This window comes from Diceros bicornis, chromosome 13 (genome assembly GCF_020826845.1).
Source record: "Diceros bicornis minor isolate mBicDic1 chromosome 13, mDicBic1.mat.cur, whole genome shotgun sequence".
In the NCBI taxonomy this organism is placed as follows: domain Eukaryota; kingdom Metazoa; phylum Chordata; class Mammalia; order Perissodactyla; family Rhinocerotidae; genus Diceros; species Diceros bicornis.
Genome location: NC_080752.1, coordinates 8,453,793 through 8,474,393, shown reverse-complemented (window position 1 = coordinate 8,474,393; position 20,601 = coordinate 8,453,793). Strand labels below are relative to the sequence as shown.

The following is a 20,601-nucleotide window of genomic DNA, read 5'->3' as shown; positions in this document are numbered from 1 at the left end:
CCATCTGCAAGCCAAGGAGAGAGGCCTGGAACAGATCCTTCCCTCATGACCCTCAGAAAGAACCAACACCTTGATATCGGACTTCTATCTTCCAGAACTATGAGAAAATAAATTTCTGTTGTTTAAACCACATATTCTGTGGTACTGTTATGGCAGTCCAGCAAAATAATACACATCATACTCAAACTGCCTCATAACTGTGAAACTTGGATCATGAAAGTGTCTGAGGGAGTTACGGAATCACATAGTAAGCCACCTGGGGAGGGTGAGGTCAAGATAGATGTCCCAGAGGAAATGACAGCTAAACTGAACATTTAAGTAATAGGTGTTAGCCTGCACAGTGGACTAAGGGGTGGAATGTTCCAGGCAGAAATGACCAGGGACGAAAAGACTAACTTCCAACATGCCTCCCTCCATCCACTTTTCATCCCTCTAATCCATTCTTTCCAGTGCACCAGGGTTGTGTTTCTAAGACACACATCATGCCACATTATTTCTGCTCAAAACTCTTCCATGGCTTCCTGCTGCATTCAAGATAAAAAAAAAATCTTAACCCACTCTCCTAGGCCCTCCATCAACAAGCCCCTAATTCGTGCCATTCCAACCCTGCTCACTTTCAGTTTCTGTCACAGAAGACTTCAGTTTTTCCAACAGCTTCTTCCAGTTTTAAGGCTTTTCCCCCAAGCTATCCAATTTGCATGCAACACTATTCCCACTTTTACCTCTTTTAACTAATTAATCTTTATTCATCTTTCAGATCTCAGCTGATTAAAACAGTAGACTTCTTGCTCTGCACATTTTATAGCACTTCTTCCAACTGTAATTAAACTAATTATGCAATTACTTTAAAGTCTGTCTTGTCAATTAGACTGCAGGGACCTATGTGTCTTGGTTATAGCTATATCCCCAGGGTCTAGCATTGTGCCTAACCCATATAAGTACCCAATAAATATTTGTTGAATGAAGAGCAATGGTTCGACTGGAAAACTAAAACGAGTCTTAAGTGATTGGAGGTTAGAGGGATTTTCCAAAAACTCTCCTAAAACCTCAGTGGCCTCTGGTGGGACTATAAAGTACATAAGATAGGACTTTAGGTGCAGAGTGGCAAGCTTTGGGCTGAGTCTGCCTCCTTTAGGTAGCCTATGCACACTGTAGCATCAGAGAAAAAACCCCTAGCCCCACTCTTCCTGATTTTGCAAGCTGGGACTCCCAAACTTCAGAATATAAGTTCTTCTGGCTCTTCATATTCCTAAATCTAGGCACCCATCAGGGTGGGGGGCGGGGTCCAGGTGACCAATTTTTGGCATTCTCACTAAGACATCTCTGGGGAAGCATGCAGTGCTAGGTGCTGCCAGTAGATGGCACTACTCCACTAATGCACCTATTGCAGGAGAGCAGAAATGGAATTCAGCTACATCCTGGTTCCTCCAGAACCAAGAAAGCTAAGGAAGTTTTTGGGCTCAAGGCAGGTCATGCAAAGCATCCCTAGGTCTGGCATTCATAAAGGAAACAGTTTCCATCCCAGGTCTGACAAGACAGACAAGAAAAGCAAGCAGTGTGGATGCTCCAACGGCTTTATTAACTCCCTCTTTGTGAGGGTGGCAGGACCTCATAGCTAGAGGGCTGGAAAGAAGCCAGGAAGCTGTGGTCTCAGTATGGGTCATTAAAGGGGTATAGAGGATGCCCTGCATCTCTTGGAACCCTCTTCCCATCCACCTGAAAAGAGAGGGACAAATTACTCCATTAGCAAGAAGTGACATTCCAAAGAGGCAAAGCATCTTTCCTCAAATGTTCCTGAACAACCTCACCTGTGTACAGCAGCATGCCAGATGACAGTGATAGGGCCCTGGCCTCAGAGAATGCCAATATCAACAGCATTCCAGTACCAAATCCACAGCCTGCTACGTAACTGACCTTGCCCTCTAAGAATTTGCAATCTCAGCTGGAATAAGGAACTATTTATTTCCCTATGTGCTGCAACCCAACCTTGACCCCTCTAACAAGGCTGAGAATACCTTCTAGGCTCCTCTCATTTATTTCATTTACTGAGAACTTGCTGTGTGTCAGGAACTGGGAGCATTTCACAGACAGGAAGCTGAGGCTTGGAGAAGTTAAAAAACTCTTGTTCCAGGTTACGAGATATCAAGAGGCAGGACTGGGACTCACAGGCTATATGCATTATCCCTGAGCCATACTACTACTCTGAGCTGAATAAAAAGAAAAGAGCCCATTGTGTCCAGGACAGCAATCCTATCAACAACATCCTGCCCCTCCTGTGACCAGCAAGGTTGAGGCCAGACTTGGGCCGGAATCCTGCCCCAAATCTTACAATCCCTGACTCTGGAAGGGGTGATACATACTCACCATAAGCATGGGCACAATGTATCGCCAATTTTTATTCAGGGCATCTAGCCGCTTCATCTCTTCCGGGCTAAAGGTGAAGTCAAACACCTGGGGATAGGGAATGGAGGTCAGGAAAGCCACCTTTGTGAGTGAAAGTTGAGGTTCCCAAACGCTCCCTTCTTAGCCAGGTAGAGTCGGGGCCAGACTGTGTCCCAATGGGCTAAAGAAGACAGCACCCATCACCAAGCACCTGGATGTTCTGAAGGATGCGGGAAGGTGTGACACTCTTGGGGACGCAGATCACTTTCCGCTGGACCTGCCACCTAAAGTGGGGGATTGAGGTAGATGAGGAAGAGGAGTCAGTATTCATAAGCATTGTTTTGTCCTCCATGCAACCTTCTCTAAGCTCCTAGAGGTCCTGAGCCCCAGTGGAATGGGGAACATGCCTCAGAGTGGCCTTCCCCCAGATTCACACGGCAAGATTCTCAGCCTCATCTAGGCACTGGGATAAGGAACGCTTCAACCCTTGCCTCCCAACCCAGGAGCCCCCTCCCCGACCTGACCTCCTTTCCCCAAGACTGACCACACCTGAGCAAGATCTGAGCTGGAGACCGGCCATACTTTTCAGCTAGTGCCAGGACCACTGGCTCCTCAAGCAGGACAGGCTCAGCAGGATCACGCCAAGCGCGATCAGAGGAGCCCAGAGGGCTATAAGCAGTCACCTCCAGGCCACGTGCTTGGCAGTGGGCAATCAGCTCGTTCTGAGCCAGGTATGGGTGGCATTCCACCTGAGCCAAGAAACAACTTATCACCATGGGGTGGCCACATCCAGCTTGCCTGGCCCCACCTAGGCATGCACATCCTGACCCCCTGCACTGCTGACCGCCCCCGCAGTTCCCCTCAGCCTGCTTTTCTCATTCGCCATTTTCCATTATCTATTTTATTCTCTTCCCACATTTCAATTCCCTTCTTTATGCAGAGGATTTCTCCACCAACACTTCTTTTGTTTTTTTTTTTTTTAAGTTAATTTTATCTTTTGTGAGGAAGATCAGCCCTGAGCTAACATCTGATGCCAATCCTCTTATTGCTGAGGAAGATTGGCCCTGGACTAACATCAGTGCCCATCTTCCTCTACTTTATAGGGGACGCCACCACAGCATGGCCTGACAAGTGGTGCATCTGTGCGTGCCCGGGATCCGAACCTGCGAACCCTCAGGCTGCCGAAGCCGAGTGCGTGCACTTAACCGCTGCATCACCGGGCCAGCCCCTCCACCAACACTTCTGACAAGTTGCTAGCCATCTCCATGAAGCAGACCCATCATCTGCTCACTCATGCTCTTGCACACACACTCCTCCCCCAAACCAACTGATCTGCTTTGCTGTGCTCACCTGCAGGACAGCTGGGCGCACGGAGGCCACACTGAGCACATCATCGATCTGTCGACTGTTGAAGTTGGACAGGCCCAGGGCCCGCACTAGCCCCTTAGCCACCAGTGCCTCCATAGCCTTCCAGGTCTCCTTGTAGTGGGTGGAGTCATAGCGGACAGTCCCATCGGCATTCTTAGGGAAGGGGTTGTCTCCCTGCCTGAGTGAACGACAGCCCCCAACAGTGGGCACAAATGCCAGGCTCCTGCCTTACCTGCCCATGCAGCCACTCTATGTCCCATACTCCAAGCCCAGAAAGGGCAAAGGACCAAGAATGAGAAGCAAGCATGGTTTGTCACCATTCCAGATCATGACCCAGGTGTTAACTCTATAATGGAATGCCTGTTCCCCCTCTTCTTCCTCCTCGACCCAGATTATGCCTCCTCTCCTCTGGGAAGTCTTTGTTAACGCATTCCTCCTCAAGGGGTTGCATGCCCTGGCTGTCTTCTTCCAGCACAGGGCACAGAGCTGATAGCAGGCTCCCCTCCCCCACTCTGCTGGAGCTTATCCTTTACTACATGCAACTCCAGGGCCTTGCTCAGCAGAAGCTGGTGCCTTTCCTGAATTAACAAAGGGAGCAACAGGGACCACTCATGCACACCCTAGGATACACATCATGTGAAGCTGCCCTCCTTTTTTCTGTAGCTAAACTGGCTTCTGTAGCAGAAAAGGCTGAGTTCCTATGGCAAGGTCCTCAGCTTGCCACACAGATAAGGGTTCCTCTCCTGCTCAGCTACTATGACTTATGATAAGTTACTAACACAACTCCAACCCCCGACTCCCTGGATGAAGGCCCTGGCAAGGCTCACTCAAAGGCAAAAGGCCAGTGCATCAGGTACAGGTCCAAATACTCCAGCTGGAGGTCAGCCAGTGTCTTCCGGAGGGCAGGCGCCACATCCTCGGGGTGGTGCTTAGTGTTCCACAGCTTGGAAGTCACAAACAGCTCCTCCCGAGGGACTGCCTGGTGCAGAGGGCAGGGCCCATAGTGAGAAGAGCCATAGGCACCCAGTCTCACCCACCCTCACCTCTGGGAGAGGAATCAGAAGGAAACTGATGCCAGATCCCTCTAGCCAGGGCCTGGCCCCAGCCCCAGCCCCTGAGCTCTCTCACACCACCCATCTGTAGCTCCAGTCCTCACCTTGCCAGGTCCCACATTCTCCTTCAGGGCCTCCCCGATCTCGGTCTCATTGCCGTAGATAGCAGCACAGTCAATGTGGCGGTAGCCTACACTCAGGGCATACTTAATAGCTGCTTTTACCTGTCAGTTGAGAGAAGCAGAGGTTTCAGTTCTGTTGCTCTGGGCCAGAAACTGCCCTCCTGAGGGTCACTGATGGGGGGAGGTGGTAGGAATATACCACTGCAGTCATCCATGCAGTGGGGTGAGAAGACGGAAGACAGTTCTAGTCTAGGGGACCAGAAGCCTCTTCAGAGACCCCAAATCCTTAGTTCTCACCCTACTAACCTCCAGGGTTCCTTGCTACCCAAGCAATGTCAGCAGGGCCCAGCAAAACACTAACACTGTGTTCTCAGCTAGATACTCAGAAGACGGATGGATACATTGACAGAGGACAGAAGTATAGGTCATGGAGACAGGTCCCCAGCCCTGAGAAGCTGGTAAACATGATACACAGGTAAGTAATTCCTAGGCCAAGCCACACAGAGGGACTCTCAGGGAGCCAAGTAGACCAAGGGAGCTCGGGGAGCTCAAGGGAGCAGAAGAGATGAGAGGGGGAGAAAACTAAGGAAGGCAGAGAAGTGAGATGGAAGCTGGGCCCAGAGCCCTCTGTCACGAGAGAAGAAAGCAGGCACCAAGTACGACACGTCAGTCAATTTGCTAAAATCCAGACTAGAAACATGGCGTCAGAAGCAGAACCAAGGGTATTAGGCCCTTGCCATTCTAGAGCCCCATCTAGGTGAGGCTCTTACCATCCAGACATACTCTCCTCACCCCTGCCCCTACCTCTGCTGCTCCATGCCCCCCGTCTTGGCCCTGGCTCTGGCCTCCATCCACTGCCTTCATCTAGCTCCTGGACTTGTCCTGGGTCATGTCAGTGCCTGCCTGGAGCACAAAGACCCTGCCTCCAGGGTCCTAGGCAGCTGTAGGGAGGAAAGCAAAGGGAAAAAAGGCAGAGGCCATCCAACCACACCACAAAGACCAATCTAAATCCCAGACAGAAGAGGCTCTTCTCCCTGCCGGAGTCCCTCCCAAACTTAATCCCCAAACTTCTCTAAACTTAGACTCAGATTTCCAAGGAACAAGGAAGAAGCCCTGAGGAGATGTCCCACTCCAGGTGGGAGCTGAACCTCCAGCAGTGTCAACCCTAGGAAAACAGTATCCATTCCCAGGCTCCCCTAAGCTGCAAGGGTCTATACCAGGGGTCATTAAACTCCAGCTAGCAGCTGCCTTTTGTTTTTTCAGCCCTTGAGCTAAGAACAATTTTTACATTTTTAAGTGGTTACATAAGTACATAATCCTCTTCATTTTGCAACTTGTCCAGCAAAATCTAAACTATTAACCATCAGGTTCTTTAAGGAAAAGTTTGCTAACAGTTGACCTAGTTATTCTTCAAACCCTGACACCTGCTGCGTGCCTACTCTGGACTGAGCGCTAGGGAAAGGCCCAGCCCTCCAAGGCACCCAGTGTGGGAGACATGATCACAGCACAGGGTGGTAAGTGCCATATGAGGGGTCGGCACAGGGCCAGGCACAGAGGGGTCCCATGTCTGCCACAGCACTCAGTGCAGATCCAGTCAGGGAAAGGGTTCCTTTGTATGCCCTTGGCCCTGCTGGGCCCCTCAGGCACTCCTCTGAGTCAGCTGGGGAAGCCAAGGGCTCACTGCTGGTCCCTTCTTGTTTCTTCCAACTGACCTCCAGGCTCATTGCTACCTGGAGTATGGGGGTGGGGCTGCTAGGAAAAATGTAGGGACCCTCTCCCAAATACTGCCTTTTCCCTGGCAGAGGTGCAAGAAGCCCTCCTCCTCTTCCCTCATCCCTCACCTGCCCAGGCTCACTCTTCCAGGTGCCCAGTCCAATCAGGGGCATCTTCTGCCCAGTGTGCAGGAGAACACAGGAAGCTGCCATTGCCCCCTGAAACACAGACAGGGAGAGAATGGTGCGGAGGTCAGTGCTGCTGGCTGGGCCTCAGCTACCCACCGGTCAAGACTCCTGTAAAACATGGGCGGGAAAGGGACACAGAGGTGACAGGAGAACAAACATGCTGTTGTGTGCATGTGCCTATGAGCAGAGGCAACTGAGACACGGTGCCCAGAACGTACCAAAGCCAGTAGCTCCTGGACAAACCCTAACTGGACCACCAGCCTGGCTGCCCTTCCTTCTACCAGGCTAAAGGTCTGTATTAAAGAGCTCCAACACCTAAAAACAAAGGCAGAGTGTCTCTCCAGAAGGACCCAGCCTTGATTACATAATGTCTCAAGCCAGTGTAAGACAGGCAAAGGTCATTATGAGACAAAGCGAGACCAGATGACAGAAGAGGCTCAGGAAAAGGTCACTCCTCTGAGGATGAAATGAACATTCCCAGGAGGTTGTCAGAACTACAAAGATTCTGTGAGTCCCTCTCACAGAGATCGGCCATGCTGACAGGCCCGAGTGGGCTCTTATAAGGAAAGTACAGCATTTTTTAGATAAAAAACAGGCTCAGACAGGTGAAGTTACTCACCCCAATCAACATCTAAGAAGTGGCAGAGCTTGGGGCCAGCCTGGTGGCGTGGCAGTTAAGTGCGTGCAGTCCGCTTTGGCGGCCCGGGGTTCGCGGGTTCAGATCCCGGGCCCGCACCGAGGCACCACTTGTCAAGCCATGCTGTGGCGGCATCCCACATAAAGTAGAAGAAAATGGGCAGGGATGTTAGCCCAGGGCGAGTCTTCCTCAGCAAAAAGAGGAGGATTGGCATCGGATGTTAGCTCAGGGCTAATCTTCCTCACACACAAAAAAATGGGGCCGGCCCGGTGGCGCAGCAGTTAAGTGTGTGCACTCCATTTCGGCAGCCCGGGGTTCGCAGGTTAGGATCCCAGGTGTGCACACGCACGGCTTGTCATGCAGCATTCCATATAAAATAGAGGCAGATGGGCACGGATGCTAGTCCAGGGCCAATATTCCTCAGCAAAAAAAGAGGAGGACTGGCATCAGATGTTAGCTCAGGGCTGATTTCCTCATCAAAAAAGAAAAACAAATAAGAAGTAGCAGAGCCAAGGACCCAAGGAGGAGCTAATGGAAAAAGGCAAGAAAAAGGCAGGTAAACACAGACCTATAAAATACATGTGCAATGCCTCACAGTAAACACATGTAAAATGTGCTACAGAAAACCAAGTGATTTCTGTAGCGCAAGGACCATGGAATATTGACATTGGCTTTTAACAACTGGACTCTCCCAAGAGTCAAGGGGAAGGGGAACTAGACACAGGACATCAGTGCAGCAGAAAGCAGTAAATTACAGATAGAAGAAAATTTCCAACTGAGCAAAGCATGTGAGTGATTGGAACAACCACCTTTGGAGAGCTAGGAAAATCAGAAGTCTCCAAATGGCGCAAGAATACTCATTCAGTCAGCAAATGATGAATGTTCCAGGCCTTGTGCCTGACCCAAGAGACACACATATTCAAGTAGAGTCTCGGCTCCCCTGGAGTTCATGTTCTGGTGGGCGGAGGACAGAGGATGTCCAGCACAATGTATGAGAGAGATGACCAAAATCTGCACAAGTGCTGCAAGAAAAGGGGAATCTGGCTAGGATGGCTTCTTGGAGGTGATATCTGAGTCAAGTCAAGTCTGAGTTAAGTCAAGTCTTAAGAAACAGGAGTCATCCAACCAAAAAGCAGAAAGAACACTCACCACACCAAGAGCCAATAATGTAGAAACAACCTTTTCCCGTGAACTCATCAGTACTATAAATATCACTCTCCCTGGATTAACTTCATTGTCAACAGTGCCTTTATAAATATAACCTTTGTTTCCAAGTTCTGAAAGGACATCAAGATTATTACGGTAGAGCAGGTGATAAGACAAGTGATGAATACAACCAATACACTAAAATTGTCTTTCCTCATACTTTTGACTCAGGAAGAATTTTAGAGTCTAGTATAACCTGGTTATGGTAAACATGCTCTTTTCTGTTAAAACAGAAACAAAAATGTTCAATCTGGGCAGCAAACCACAGATGGCTGAGGGCAATACTCTTTGTTATCAAACTTCTTAGGGGTCAGGCAAGCATGTCTGGACTTCACAGGAGGAACTAGCCTGCCAGCTGCCACCAGGGTCTGTGACTAGTTTCCTGGACTTGATCCCCAAACAAGTGACCTATTGGTCTCTCCCCGATTTCCCAGCACACATGGGAGGGCTCTGAAATTACACCTGGGCTGAGAGCTTGAACAAACACCAGCCTGAGGGGAAAAGGAAGAAGAAACCTGATGTCTGCTTCTCCTTTTCTTTTGCTGGTGAAACTGAAAACCAAAATGAGGCTTGGAGGGCAGGGCAGGGATCAAGAGGTAGGAACACCTAAGAAAGATCTGCAAAGAACAAGAGTTCCAAAGGAGGGAACGGAGAGGGTGCAGCACAAGACAGATGTTTGTCTTGAGGACAGGAAGTCATCCTATGACAGCTCTTGACTTCCTCATCTTCTGCCTGACTCAACGGCTTTCCAGCCTAGCCCTGCATTAACAGGCTCTGAGTCTGTCAGGAGCTGCAGAGCTGGACCTCTGGCAGCACTCAGAAACCCGCATGTTATCTTGGGAGAGATTCTAGATATAAAACAGAGAAACTGAGTGTATGTGGTGGGGTAGGGGGTAGTATCAGGACTCAGGTTTTATGATTCCAACTCAGTGCCTGCCTTCCTTCTCGCTGGGGCTCAGTCTTCTCTTCTCAGAGGAGGGCTCTATAGTTCCTGCCTGGACACAGGGAACTCGAAAACACAGGAAAAAGTGGAAGCAGTATTTACATGAGTGTCCCCTGGCTGCATGGGCCTTTCCTCTGCCTCCCATCAATGTCGGTGTCCCTCAGGGTTCTGTCCCCAATCCTCTTCTCACTCCCTAGTTGAGCTCATGTCTTCAGTTACCACCTTAGGCACTGATTCTTCCCACCAGTTCGGTCTATTCGGCTCCCTTTGGACATCTCCAGTGTATGTCCTATAGGCATCTGAGACTCAATGTGTCCAAAACTGTACTTGTCAAATCCAGCAGCAGAGTGCAGAGGAAACAGTTCAAACTACAGGGTTGCATAGACCTGGGTTTGAATCTCAGCCCCTGCATTCTTAAGAGATACTATATCTAAAGCACTTTACACAGTGCCTGATCCCCGCTTTCTTTCTGTATACTCTGTCTCACCACAGACTCAAGACCCTGGACAATGTGTTAAAGCAAACCAGACAACATGTTCACAGCATAATCCATGGGGTCTTAAAAAAAGCCATCTAAATAAAGTATTTCAGTTCATTTCTGGCCTTTCTGAGTATTATCAGATTCTAGTCTTGACAGGTGATGGGGAGGGGAGTACATCTTCTCCTGTAATTCTAAGAAACCAACATGGGCAATGGTGGCTCAGATTTGGTCTGTTTGGGTGAGTTAAAAATCCTGTTAATACTTGTAAATATAAAAAAAGACAGTGTTTGCTCTAAACTGTAATGTAAAACCTAAGACTGAAATAACACTTTGTGTACTTCTTAATGTATGTGAAAATAATTTAAAAATATATACTTCCTAAATCTTTCTCCAGTCCATCCATACTTCCCTCCACTGGCACTATGTTAGCTCTGACCACCCTGACCTGAACCAGGGATCGCTCTGCTTCCAGTGTCTCCCCTCTTCCCACAATCCATTCACCAAATGCAACCATGTGACTCTCAGGCTCAAACTCTTCCAGCAGTTCTCTCCTACCTTGAGGATAAAGTCCAGACTCTTTAGTAATACTCTTCATAATCTGGCTCCCCACCTTCCTCATTTCTCCACCTCCTCATTTCCAGACTCCAGACTCCATGTTCCAGACTTTGCAGAACAAGCCACCACTCATTTGACTCCAGGCCTCTGCACACTTTCCTTCCCCAAGTCTCACCTTTTGCTCGGCTGACTGCTGCTAATCCTTCAGCTGGCACTTTAAATTTCTGACTCCTCCCATATACATCACTGTATTTGTGTGTTATGTTTCTCCCACAAACCTAGGTACTCCTTGAGGTCAGGGCCCATCATCTGTCTGAACTCCTCACTCCCAGAGTGCATGCTCCATACATACATACACATACACTAAACACCCACAAAGAGAGGCAAATGGGGGTGATCTTGACAGTTGGACTTTGGCCAGCTGGAGGGGTATTTGAGGAAGTCACTGCCTCCATCGCCAGCCTCCTTTACTTCTTGGGTAACCTGGAAAGAATCATCTCTGCAAAATATCAAAGCACTTTAGCCACAAAAAATACCAGTGGCTCCAGACAGGATTATGCTAGGATTGCTCCTGTATTTCAGATGACAAAACTTAGACCTTGGGAAAAGTAACATGCCGGAGCAGAGCCACCAACCTTCTTCTAAGGGAGGTCCTACAGCCCTGAGTGTGGACAAGCTGAAGGGAGAAGTTAATTAATAGCAGCCCCAACCGGTGAAGGTTCAGAGTCGATGAAGGTTCAAATTCGTCTCACTTAAAAAAGTGGCAACAGAAAAACATTCTCTGGGGCAACAGATAAACATGCCAAACCCAAGGCAACTGCCTAAGTAAGAGAATTCTACCCGCTCCCGCCACTTCTGAGAAGCCACCTCTCCAATTCCATAGGAAGGACAGAGCTCCTGGAAAAACTATGCCGTTGAGCAAACAAAAAAGATGGGAACTAAAACTTACTGAGCACCTTAAATGTGTCGGGAGCTTTAAAAACTTTATCTCACTTAATTCTCGCTACAGTTCTGATGTAGGAACTCGTTTCACTGCTGAGGAAACTGAAGTCCAGAGAAACTGGGAACTCATCCAAGATCACACAGCGAAGAAGAAAAGTTCAAACCCGAAACCAAGTCTGGCCGCCTCCAGAGGCTACGCTCTCCGCTCTATCTAGGGAGAGAAAGATGGGGCAGCAGCAGGAGGAACTCACCTCGGCACGAGCCCAGAGCGTGAACAGGAGAGTGTGAACTCGGCTCAGCTCGGCGCCCTGCTAAGGATCCAATGGGCCTCAGCTTCCGGGAATGGTGGGCTGCAACGAAAGTCACCGGAAAGTGGAGGCAGGGATCAGGCTTAAGTCTGGCGGTGAAGAGGCTGCTCCTCCCAGAGGAGGGACGGAGGCCGGGCGTTCAGCCGAACTGGCCGTGGTGGACCCCGCCTCTTACCCCCGGAAAAGAGCTCGGGGGTTGGGGTGGAAGTGGTGAGCACGCCAGACTCGCGAGGCTGTACCATCCCCGCCCCTGGGTGCTGGTGGTCCCACTGGGACCAGCACGGACAAACGAAACCCCCAAGTTTGGAGAATGCGCCTGCACAGGAAGCATGCGCCTCTGACCACGGAGGGGGCCCTGGGGGCGGGGCCAGGCTGAGCCTCTGCTGGCCCACAGTGCACCGCGCGTGGTGGCCACGCCGCTCTAGGCCGTTGGAGCTCATTCCCCTGCCGCAGGGAGGAGGCTTCCTGAGTGCCACGTTTGGCGTTCTTCTGGTGTCTTGTCCTGCAGCGCTGACTGCCCGGGGTTTCCCTCTGTGGGGGAAGAGAGAGAATCCCCCTCTGCCCTTTCCCTTTAGGTTCTTATGGCTGGCCAAATAATTAATAAGATAGGTTAGTAGGAGAAAATAATACCAAGTTTAATAACATGTATACATGGGAGAAACCGGGGACACTGAGTTTCTCAACACAATAGCAGAAATTCTCTTGTTAAATACCATCTTTAGCTAAGAACAAAGGAGGATGTTGAGGGTAGGGGGAGTCAGTTCCTAGGAGATTACCACTGAAGCAAGTAAATAAGAGTAAGGTTATTATGCAGTTTTAAGGCCTCACGTTCCACATTGATAAGTTTCTAGAAATGAGGCCATCCCCCCCCTTCCCAATACAGAGAGAGAGATACCTTTACAAATGGAGATTTCCCTTATAAATGTAAATGTTTGTCTGGCAACTCCTTGCAGGGCCATCTAGAGAATGTGGCCAGAGAGACAGAATTTTTGATAAGATGGGCTTGTTGGTGACTTTCCTATTGTAACATCTATTTTACATTATATTACAGCCATCAGATAGAAGATCTGTTCCAGGAAGGAGTTACTATGTCAAATTCTTTAGGCAGTTAGTGGGGGAGGTCAAATGTCCCTCAGAGAAAACAATCAAGGTAAAGAGATATATTTCAGGGTGACCAAATCTTGATCTCCCACATCCCCATTCTCTCCATTAGAGTCGGGTTGGCCAGCTGCCCAGATTTTATCTAATCTTATTTGGTCTGGCAAACTGAGGCCTAGAGAGCAGCCACAACACAAAGGCTGACCATAACAAGGAAGACCTGGGGTCTCCGGACTCCAGGACATAGAAAGTTCCTCGTCTCTCTATCTGGTCGGTGGACCCTGGCCACGGCTTTATGTGCCAAGCACTGTACCAGGCTATAAACATGATTTTATTGAATCTTCACAGCAACCCTGGAAGGAGGATGTTCTTTTCAATTTTATTTCTTGTAAGCCTTTATATGGAAGTATAGCATACATACAAAAAAATGCACAAATCTTAAACGTAACGCTCTGTGAGGTTTTTTTTTGCAATGTAGCTACCATCTAAACAAAGATAGACGTTACCAGTACACTGGAAGCCTCCTGTGAGGAAGTTAGGAATGGTATTCACATTCCATTTTACAGATTGGGCAGACTCAGCAGGTAAATTAGCTTGTCCAAAGTCAGACAGGTATTAAGTTAGAGATTTGAGATTTGAAATAGCCCTTGCCGTTTCGGCTGAGAGATGTCTTGAATTTGTGTTTTCCTTGGCAGGAGTTGGAAAGAAGCAGGTTTGTCCCGGTGTAGCCCTGCCTTTCTCTCCCCACACCTTGGTCTTCCCCCGTCGCCCCAGGCGCTGCTCTTCTCTTTTTTTACCCTCCCCCCCCCAATTCCTCACCACTGTCTCCCCAATACAAATGGTGTCCTGAGGGACCAAGTGCCCAACGTTTCACACCAGATATCCTCATAATGACATTCAAATTTGGCTTATGTGATCAGAATTTAGGATCCTTCAAACTCAGCCCAGCAAAGGTTAACCATCAATAGACACATCCTATGTATCCCATCCCTCCCACTATCTTCTGCAGGATCTGATGGACTGCCTCAATTTTTTTTTCTTTCTTTCTTTTTTTTTTTGTGAGGAAGATCAACCCTGAGCTAACATCCATGCTAATCCTCCTCTTTTTCCTGAGGAACACCGGCTCTGAGCTAACATCTATTGCCAATCCTCCTCCTTTTTTTTTTCCCCCCAAAGCCCCAGTAGATAGTTGTATGTCATAGTTGCACATCCTTCTAGTTGCTGTATGTGGGACGCGGCCTCAGCATGGCCGGAGAAGCAGTGCGTCAGTGCACGCCCGGGATCCGAACCCGGGCCACCAGTAGCGGAGCACGCGCACTTAACCACTAAGCCATGGGCCAGCCCTCAATTTTTTTTTTCTAGTGAGTCTGACTTCTTAAAAGTCTGAAGGGCAATAATCAAGTGGTGACCTTGCCATCTGACGAACTGCTGAGTCATTATAACCAGCTCCCTCCTTCCCCAGCCCTGGGGATTTTGCTCTTAATTGTGGCCACAAGGATCGTTACAAGCAAGGCACAACGCTGGCCCTCCAAGAGTGTTGCCCTCCGAGAGTTTTCAGAGCAATAGTCATCAGATTGATGGTGTATTGTTTTCGAAAACAGATCGGCTTGAGAACACACCACTCCTTGGGGCCGGCCTGGTGGGTAGCGGTTAAGTGCACGCTCTGCTGCTGTGGCCCGGGAGTTCCCAGGTTCCTGGCACGCACCGCGCACCGCTTGTCAAGCCATGCTGTGACGACATCCCATATAAAGTAGAGGAAGATGGGCACAGATGTTAGTCCAGGGCCAATCTTCCTCAGCAAAAAGAGGAGGATTGGCAACAGATGTTGGCTCAGAGCTGATCTTCCTCACACCCACACACCCCCCCACACACAAAGGACTCTTGGAAATACTGATGACTCTAATTGTTGGGTCATAAATGCTTATGCAAGTCGTTTCCAATTCTTTGTTTTGAAAGCTATTGGTGAAGGCTGGTAGACCATTAAAAATAATTTTGGATGATAGATTTTGTGATTTTTGTCATATAACTTGAAAAGAGTTAAAACAATTAAGTGACATTGCTTTAATAAGACTTCTATTTTCATCCACTTATTTATGTGAGCAAGTTATCTTAGTGCTTGTAACTGAAGGGGAAGAAGACTATCCTCTATCCACTCTGGGTCCTTTCTGGCTGGGCTACAAATTAAATTGACATGAGACCAAATAGCAGGAGAAAATCAGACAAAGCTTTATAACATGTATACATGGGAGAAACTCAGAAAATACAAACTGAGCAATTCATCATTCTGACTAAGTTGCTCTCTTAAGTATTTTTCAGCTCAAGATAAGGAGGGTGTGGGGGTAGTGGTTTGGGATTTCAGAGGGGAAGAAGAAAACTCACGTGGAGATGGAAATGCAAATGTTTGTCAGACAACTCTTTACAGGGCCAATTATAGAGAATGTGGCTGGAGAGACAGAATTTTTGATAAGATGGGCTTTTTGGTGCCTTTCTTATCACATCTATTTTACATTATACTTCAGCTATCATATGGTAGTGGTTTCTTCCTGGAAAAGCCCTTCTATGTTAAATTTGTTAGGCAGTTTGGGAGGGGAAGGTCAAATGTCCTTCAGAGAAAATAATCAAGGTAAAGAGATATTTTGAGGTGGCCAATTTTGATCTCCCACATGTCTATCTATACAAACAAAAACTAAGAATGGAATTGATGTTGAACTCTGTCCATTCTAAAAATAAGTAATATTCATCCACAGGTACAAGAATTAAATGGAAAAAAGAAAGAAAGATAGAAGCCATAGCCCAGCTCATTTTTATGTTTAATAAGTAATAAAATTTGTACTGTATATTATTTTGATCAATTATGTAACAATAATAGTACTATTTTTAAACACAATCATAAATTTTTTTAAATTATATAAATTCATTTGTATGTTTTGATTGCAGAAAAGGATGATAAAATTTTCAAGCATCAGACTATATTATATTAAGACAATATTCTCTGGGGAAGTAGACTGAAAAGCAAATTCAAGGAGAAAAATGAACAATATAAAATTAGCAACTATTGAGCTTGTTTTTTTTAAGTGGATGATGGTGGGGATCAAATTGTTCTGGTATTTACAATTAACTGGAGGGCCGGCCCCGTGGCTTAGCAGTTAAGTGCGCGCACTCCGCTACTGGCGGCCTGGGTTCAGATCCCGGGCTTGCAGCGATGCACCGCTTCTCCGGCCATGCTGAGGCCGCATCCCACATACAGCGACTAGAAAGATGTGCAACTATGACATACAACTATCTACTGGGGCTTTGGGGGAAAAAAAAAGGAGGAGGATTGGCAATAGATGTTAGCTCAGAGCCGGTCTTCCCCAGCAAAAAGAGGAGGATAAGCATGGGTGTTAGCTCAGGGCTGATCTTCCTCACACACACAAAAAAACCGTTAACTGGATATACTTAAAGGAGATTATTTTATTTTATTTACTTATTTATTTTAATAATTTTATGTAAACTTTTTATTTTATTTATTTTTTATTTATTTTATTTTTTTCCCCCAAAGCCCCAGGAGATAGTTGTATGTCATAGCTGCACATCCTTCTAGTTGCTGTATGTGGGACGCGGCCTCAGCATGGCCGGACAAGTGGTGCGTCGGTGCGCGCCCGGGATCCAAACCCAGGCCTCCAGCAGTGGAGCGCGCGCACTTAACTGCTAAGCCACGGGGCCGGCCCTAAAGGAGGTTATTTTAAAATATCAATTTATACCTATCATGAAAAGTATGTGATGGGGCTCATAGTTTTCAAATTTATTTTAGAGAGTGGTAGAGCAAAAAGTTTAAGGATTATTAATCCAGAGAGCCAGAATATTCTTAACTTGATGGAATCAGATATCTCAAACCTCAGAGAAAGTGTTACTGCACAAAATTGGGCTTCTCTGCCCAATGCAGATAAACAAGCCAATTAATTATGGCATCAGCCTTTAGGAGGAGAAATCAGCTTTTATTCCACGATATCAATGTGCAGGGAGACAGGGTATGTGCCCTCAAATCTGTCTCCCTGATTCAGGATTTGGGGTGAAATTTAAAGGTTAGGGAGAACAGGTTGGCACACGGAAATGCTGGTGGGACAGGTTTTGATTGATGGGCTTCAAGAATTTATGGTAAGGCTTTAAATATTTATGACAGGGTTCTAAACATTTATGGTGGGGTTCTAAACGTTTTTGATGAGGTGGGGAAGGCATTTTAACACCAGATCTTCCTGAATGAGGGAGCCCTCGCTTCTGATAAGAGTTGGACTTTCAAGTTCCGGTCATTTCCCAGTCCTTGGGTTCTGTGGGGAGGAGGATCTTTGGTTCTGAGGTTGTTTCAAGTCACAATTTCTTCTTTTGCACGTGCCATGGCTACATGACTTTGCAGTTTTTCTGAAAGACAATTTTTAATCACTCTGCTGTTAAGAGATGGGGTCTGTTGAACTGGTCCTGGAGGGCCTGTGGTTACAAAAGGAAAACATTGGATTCTGAGCAAGACTGAGGCACTCCCCACTAGTTCTCAACATTGCCTCACTTTTACTAGGTAGTTGTATGCCCAGGCCTATGCTCCAAGGACGACAGTATTTAAGAAGTGGCAGGAAGAGAAAAGCCCAAAAAGGAGTCAGAGAAGAACAGCCTGGGGGAGGTAGGAGGAGACCAAGTGAATGAGGGGTCTCAGATTCCAAGGGAAATGAGTTGTTCAGGTAGGAGGGATAGTGGGAATTTATTGTTTTTGTCTGGCCAGTGTCCATTCCTCCCTCTTGGAGTATTTCTTCCTCCTTATTGGATCTGATTTAACAGTCCTTAATTCAAGTACCTGCCCTTCCCAAGCCAACGGATGGGTGAATCACCCAAGATATGCCAAGTAGATGCTTCCTTCCTTAAGTTTGAATCATGAAGATAGTCAGCAAAAGACTAAAATCAGCTGGATTTCATGCGCTTCATCATGAAATGCATTTCACCAGCACCCTGCCAAAACTGTTAAGCAATCCCTGCTGATACGACCCCCTGAAGCCACCTAGTTCCTGCCTGTTCCACACTCTGCCTTCCCTTTGGTCCTGCAAGTTCTATAGCCTTCCCAAAAACTCTTTTCCTTAGGTTAGGGAGAACAAGCTTTTGTTGCTTGCAACCAAAGAACACTAACAGACACAAAAGAGTAAAAATAGCATCAGACGCTGTGAGAAGAAGAGTAAGAGGAACTAAATCACAGAGAACTCTAAAAAAGAGGTACTGGAAAGAGGAAACGTCAAATTAGGATTGTATACTAAAATATGAATCTGTTTTTTCACATCTCTCTGGGGTATTGCATAAAATGCAAGAGGAGTGGTTCAAGTTAGATATGAATATGGTCTATTTATATTTATATCAATGATCAAATCCAGATGTGACCCTGTAACTGCTGCAGCGATTTTGGTTCCACAATGAGGATGAAACCACTACAAACAGGAACCAAGAGGATGTCAGGGAAGTAGAGACACTGAGCCTTGATGGTCACACTATGTCTGGAATTTGCCCTATCCCTAGTCTTATGTAAGATACTAAAATTCCCTTTTAGCTTAAGCCTTTGAATCAAGGTTTTCTGACATTTGTAGCTGAAAGCACCCTAACTGATGGAGACATGCAATAGTTTTTCGGAAGATGGAGCAGGACATTTCTGCAGAGGCAACAACAGGTAAAGAGTTAAGAGGTAAGAAAAGAAGGTTGTTTAAGGGAATGGCGGGCCAGCCCCATGGCTTAGCGGTTAAGTGCGCACGCTCCACTGCTGGCGGCCCCGGTTCGGATCCCCGGCGCGCACCGACACACTGCCTCTCCGGCCACGCTGAGGCCACGTCCCACATACAGCAACTAGAAGCATGTGCAGCTATGACATACAACTATCTACTGGGGCTTTGGGGGAAAAATAAATAAATAAATAAAATTAAAAAAAAAATAAGGGAATGGCAAGTGGTTTGGTATAACTCTAGATGAGAGTCCCTATGGGGAAAGTGTAAGAGATGAGGTCTCAGAAGTAAGTAAGGCCCTGTGTGCTAAACTAAAAAGCTTAGAGTTTATCCTGAGAAAAACAGGGTGACATTCTAAAGCAGGATTATGGCATGATCAGATATAGATTTAGAAAGGGAGTAACTGGTAAAAATGCAAAACTAGAAGCAGATACACTTGTGAGGAGGCAGTCATCTAGGTGAGAGATAATGAGGGTCTGTTCTAGGATAGCAGCTCACACCTGCATCATGGAGTACAGAGGACACATTTTATTTTTAGGAACAGAATTGGCAGTGTTATGGAACCAAGGTGGGTTCGCTTCCTGATGAATTAAAATCAGACTCTCCACCAGAAGTAGTTGTCACGCAAACTGGAGTTTATTGGCAGCAAATAGGAGACCACATGGAATCGTTTCCAAAGTTGTGGCTGTCCCTGAGCAGAAAGGACAGCAGGGGCCTTTTATTTCTGATGGGGAATGAATATTCAAAAGGGAGAAGTGGGTATTTGCTGCACAGCCTCAGCTGGAAAACATGCTTCCACATACATCACATGTTATGGTAATAAGGCCTAAGCTCCTCCTGGGGTGGAGATCTTGGCATTAAAAATGAGGCAAAGGTCATCTCTTGGGCACTTTTTGGCCCATCTGTGTAGGCATCGCTCTTGTGGTGGGGTTTGTACTGGTTCAGGTGGTTGGTGATTGCATCTCTTAACAAAAAAGAAGAAAACAATTTAGAGAAACAGTTAAATGCTTCCGAAATGTCCCTTGAGTGCCTCAGGGCAATTAGTGGAAGACAAAATCCCTCCTCTAGTTTTATCCTGCTCTTCATTCTTGAGGGGCATGGGTCGAAGGTTCATCTTCTGTAACTGCTTCCTGCTGGGTATGAGCATTGTCATAGGGACTAGTAGAGGAGCAGAAGTTTTCCCCAGCTAATCTAAAATAGGTTTATGGGTCACCAGGCATAGCCTCAAGTTGTTTGTTTCCTGGGGCTGGTCCAGCGGCGCAGCAGTTAAGTGCGCAAGCTCTGCTTCGGTGGCCCGGTGTTCGCAGGTTCGGATCCTGGGAACGCACCAATGCATTGCTTGTCAAGCCGTGCTGTGGCGGCATCCCATATAAAGTACAGGAAGATGGGCATGGATGTTAGCCCAGGGCCAATCTTCCTCAGCAAGAAAAAAGAGGAGGATTGGCGTTGGATGTTAGCTCAGGGCTGGTCTTCCTCACACACACACACACACACACACACACATACACACACACACACACAGTTGTTCATATCCTTGTGTAATGACCATCTGTAATTTTATAGCCCCAATGTGTTTAGTCACAAACTGTATCAGACAATTAAATATGCAGGGTCCAAAGAGCAAGAGAAAAAGGATAGCTATTAAGGGGCCCAAGAGTAGAAAGTCTGGCTGGCTTCTTTCTGTTAGCCCAGTGGCTTTTCTGGTAACCTCATTGCACTCTCTTCTATAGTGCCACTAGCATTAACATAGACACAGCAAGATGTATTAGCTAAAGCACAGACTCCTCCTTGGTCTGCTATGATGTGACAGAAGAACACAAAGCATTGACTATATAGCTGTCTATAATATTCCCCAGTAGCTAGCCATTCTAACTTTTAAT

General features: G+C 47.1%; 2 protein-coding genes across 3 annotated transcripts in view; one reads left to right on the top strand and one right to left on the bottom strand.

The window, feature by feature from the left end:
• Window positions 1–1,558: 1,558 nt before the first annotated feature.
• On the bottom strand, window positions 1,559–12,141 carry AKR1A1 (aldo-keto reductase family 1 member A1). 2 transcript variants are annotated; one of them, XM_058552279.1, is made up of 9 exons: window positions 11,841–12,141; window positions 6,766–6,933; window positions 4,907–5,026; window positions 4,578–4,729; window positions 3,733–3,928; window positions 2,932–3,131; window positions 2,594–2,666; window positions 2,365–2,451; window positions 1,559–1,716 (listed from the first exon to the last, which is right to left on the bottom strand). In XM_058552279.1, exons 2-9 carry the CDS (start codon window positions 6,847–6,849, stop codon window positions 1,651–1,653), a joined length of 978 nt encoding a protein of 325 aa, XP_058408262.1. In that variant the 5' UTR covers window positions 6,850–6,933; window positions 11,841–12,141; the 3' UTR covers window positions 1,559–1,650. The 2 variants fall into 2 exon arrangements, with proteins under 2 accessions (XP_058408262.1, XP_058408260.1); XM_058552277.1 differs by having other exon boundaries at window positions 6,766–6,855; window positions 11,841–12,140.
• PRDX1 (peroxiredoxin 1) overlaps window positions 11,669–20,601 on the top strand; it is a 66,194-nt gene continuing 57,261 nt past the window's right edge. Inside the window, exon 1 of the mRNA XM_058552286.1 lies at window positions 11,669–11,673. The gene's annotated coding sequence lies outside the window, so the exon portion shown is untranslated. The remainder of the gene's footprint in view (window positions 11,674–20,601) is intronic.

What these genes read in the sequence shown, in the direction of transcription:
- AKR1A1 (XM_058552279.1), bottom strand. Translation starts at nt 6,849, where the DNA reads ATGGCAGCTTCCTGTGTTCTCCTGCACACTGGGCAGAAGATGCCCCTG. An exon ending in TGCGCCCAGCTGTCCTGCAG is followed by an intron (nt 3,132 to 3,732) that starts GTGAGCACAGCA and finishes TTCTTGGCTCAG; the next exon opens with GTGGAATGCCACCCATACCT. An exon ending in GCATCCTTCAGAACATCCAG is followed by an intron (nt 2,452 to 2,593) that starts GTGCTTGGTGAT and finishes CCCTATCCCCAG; the next exon opens with GTGTTTGACTTCACCTTTAG.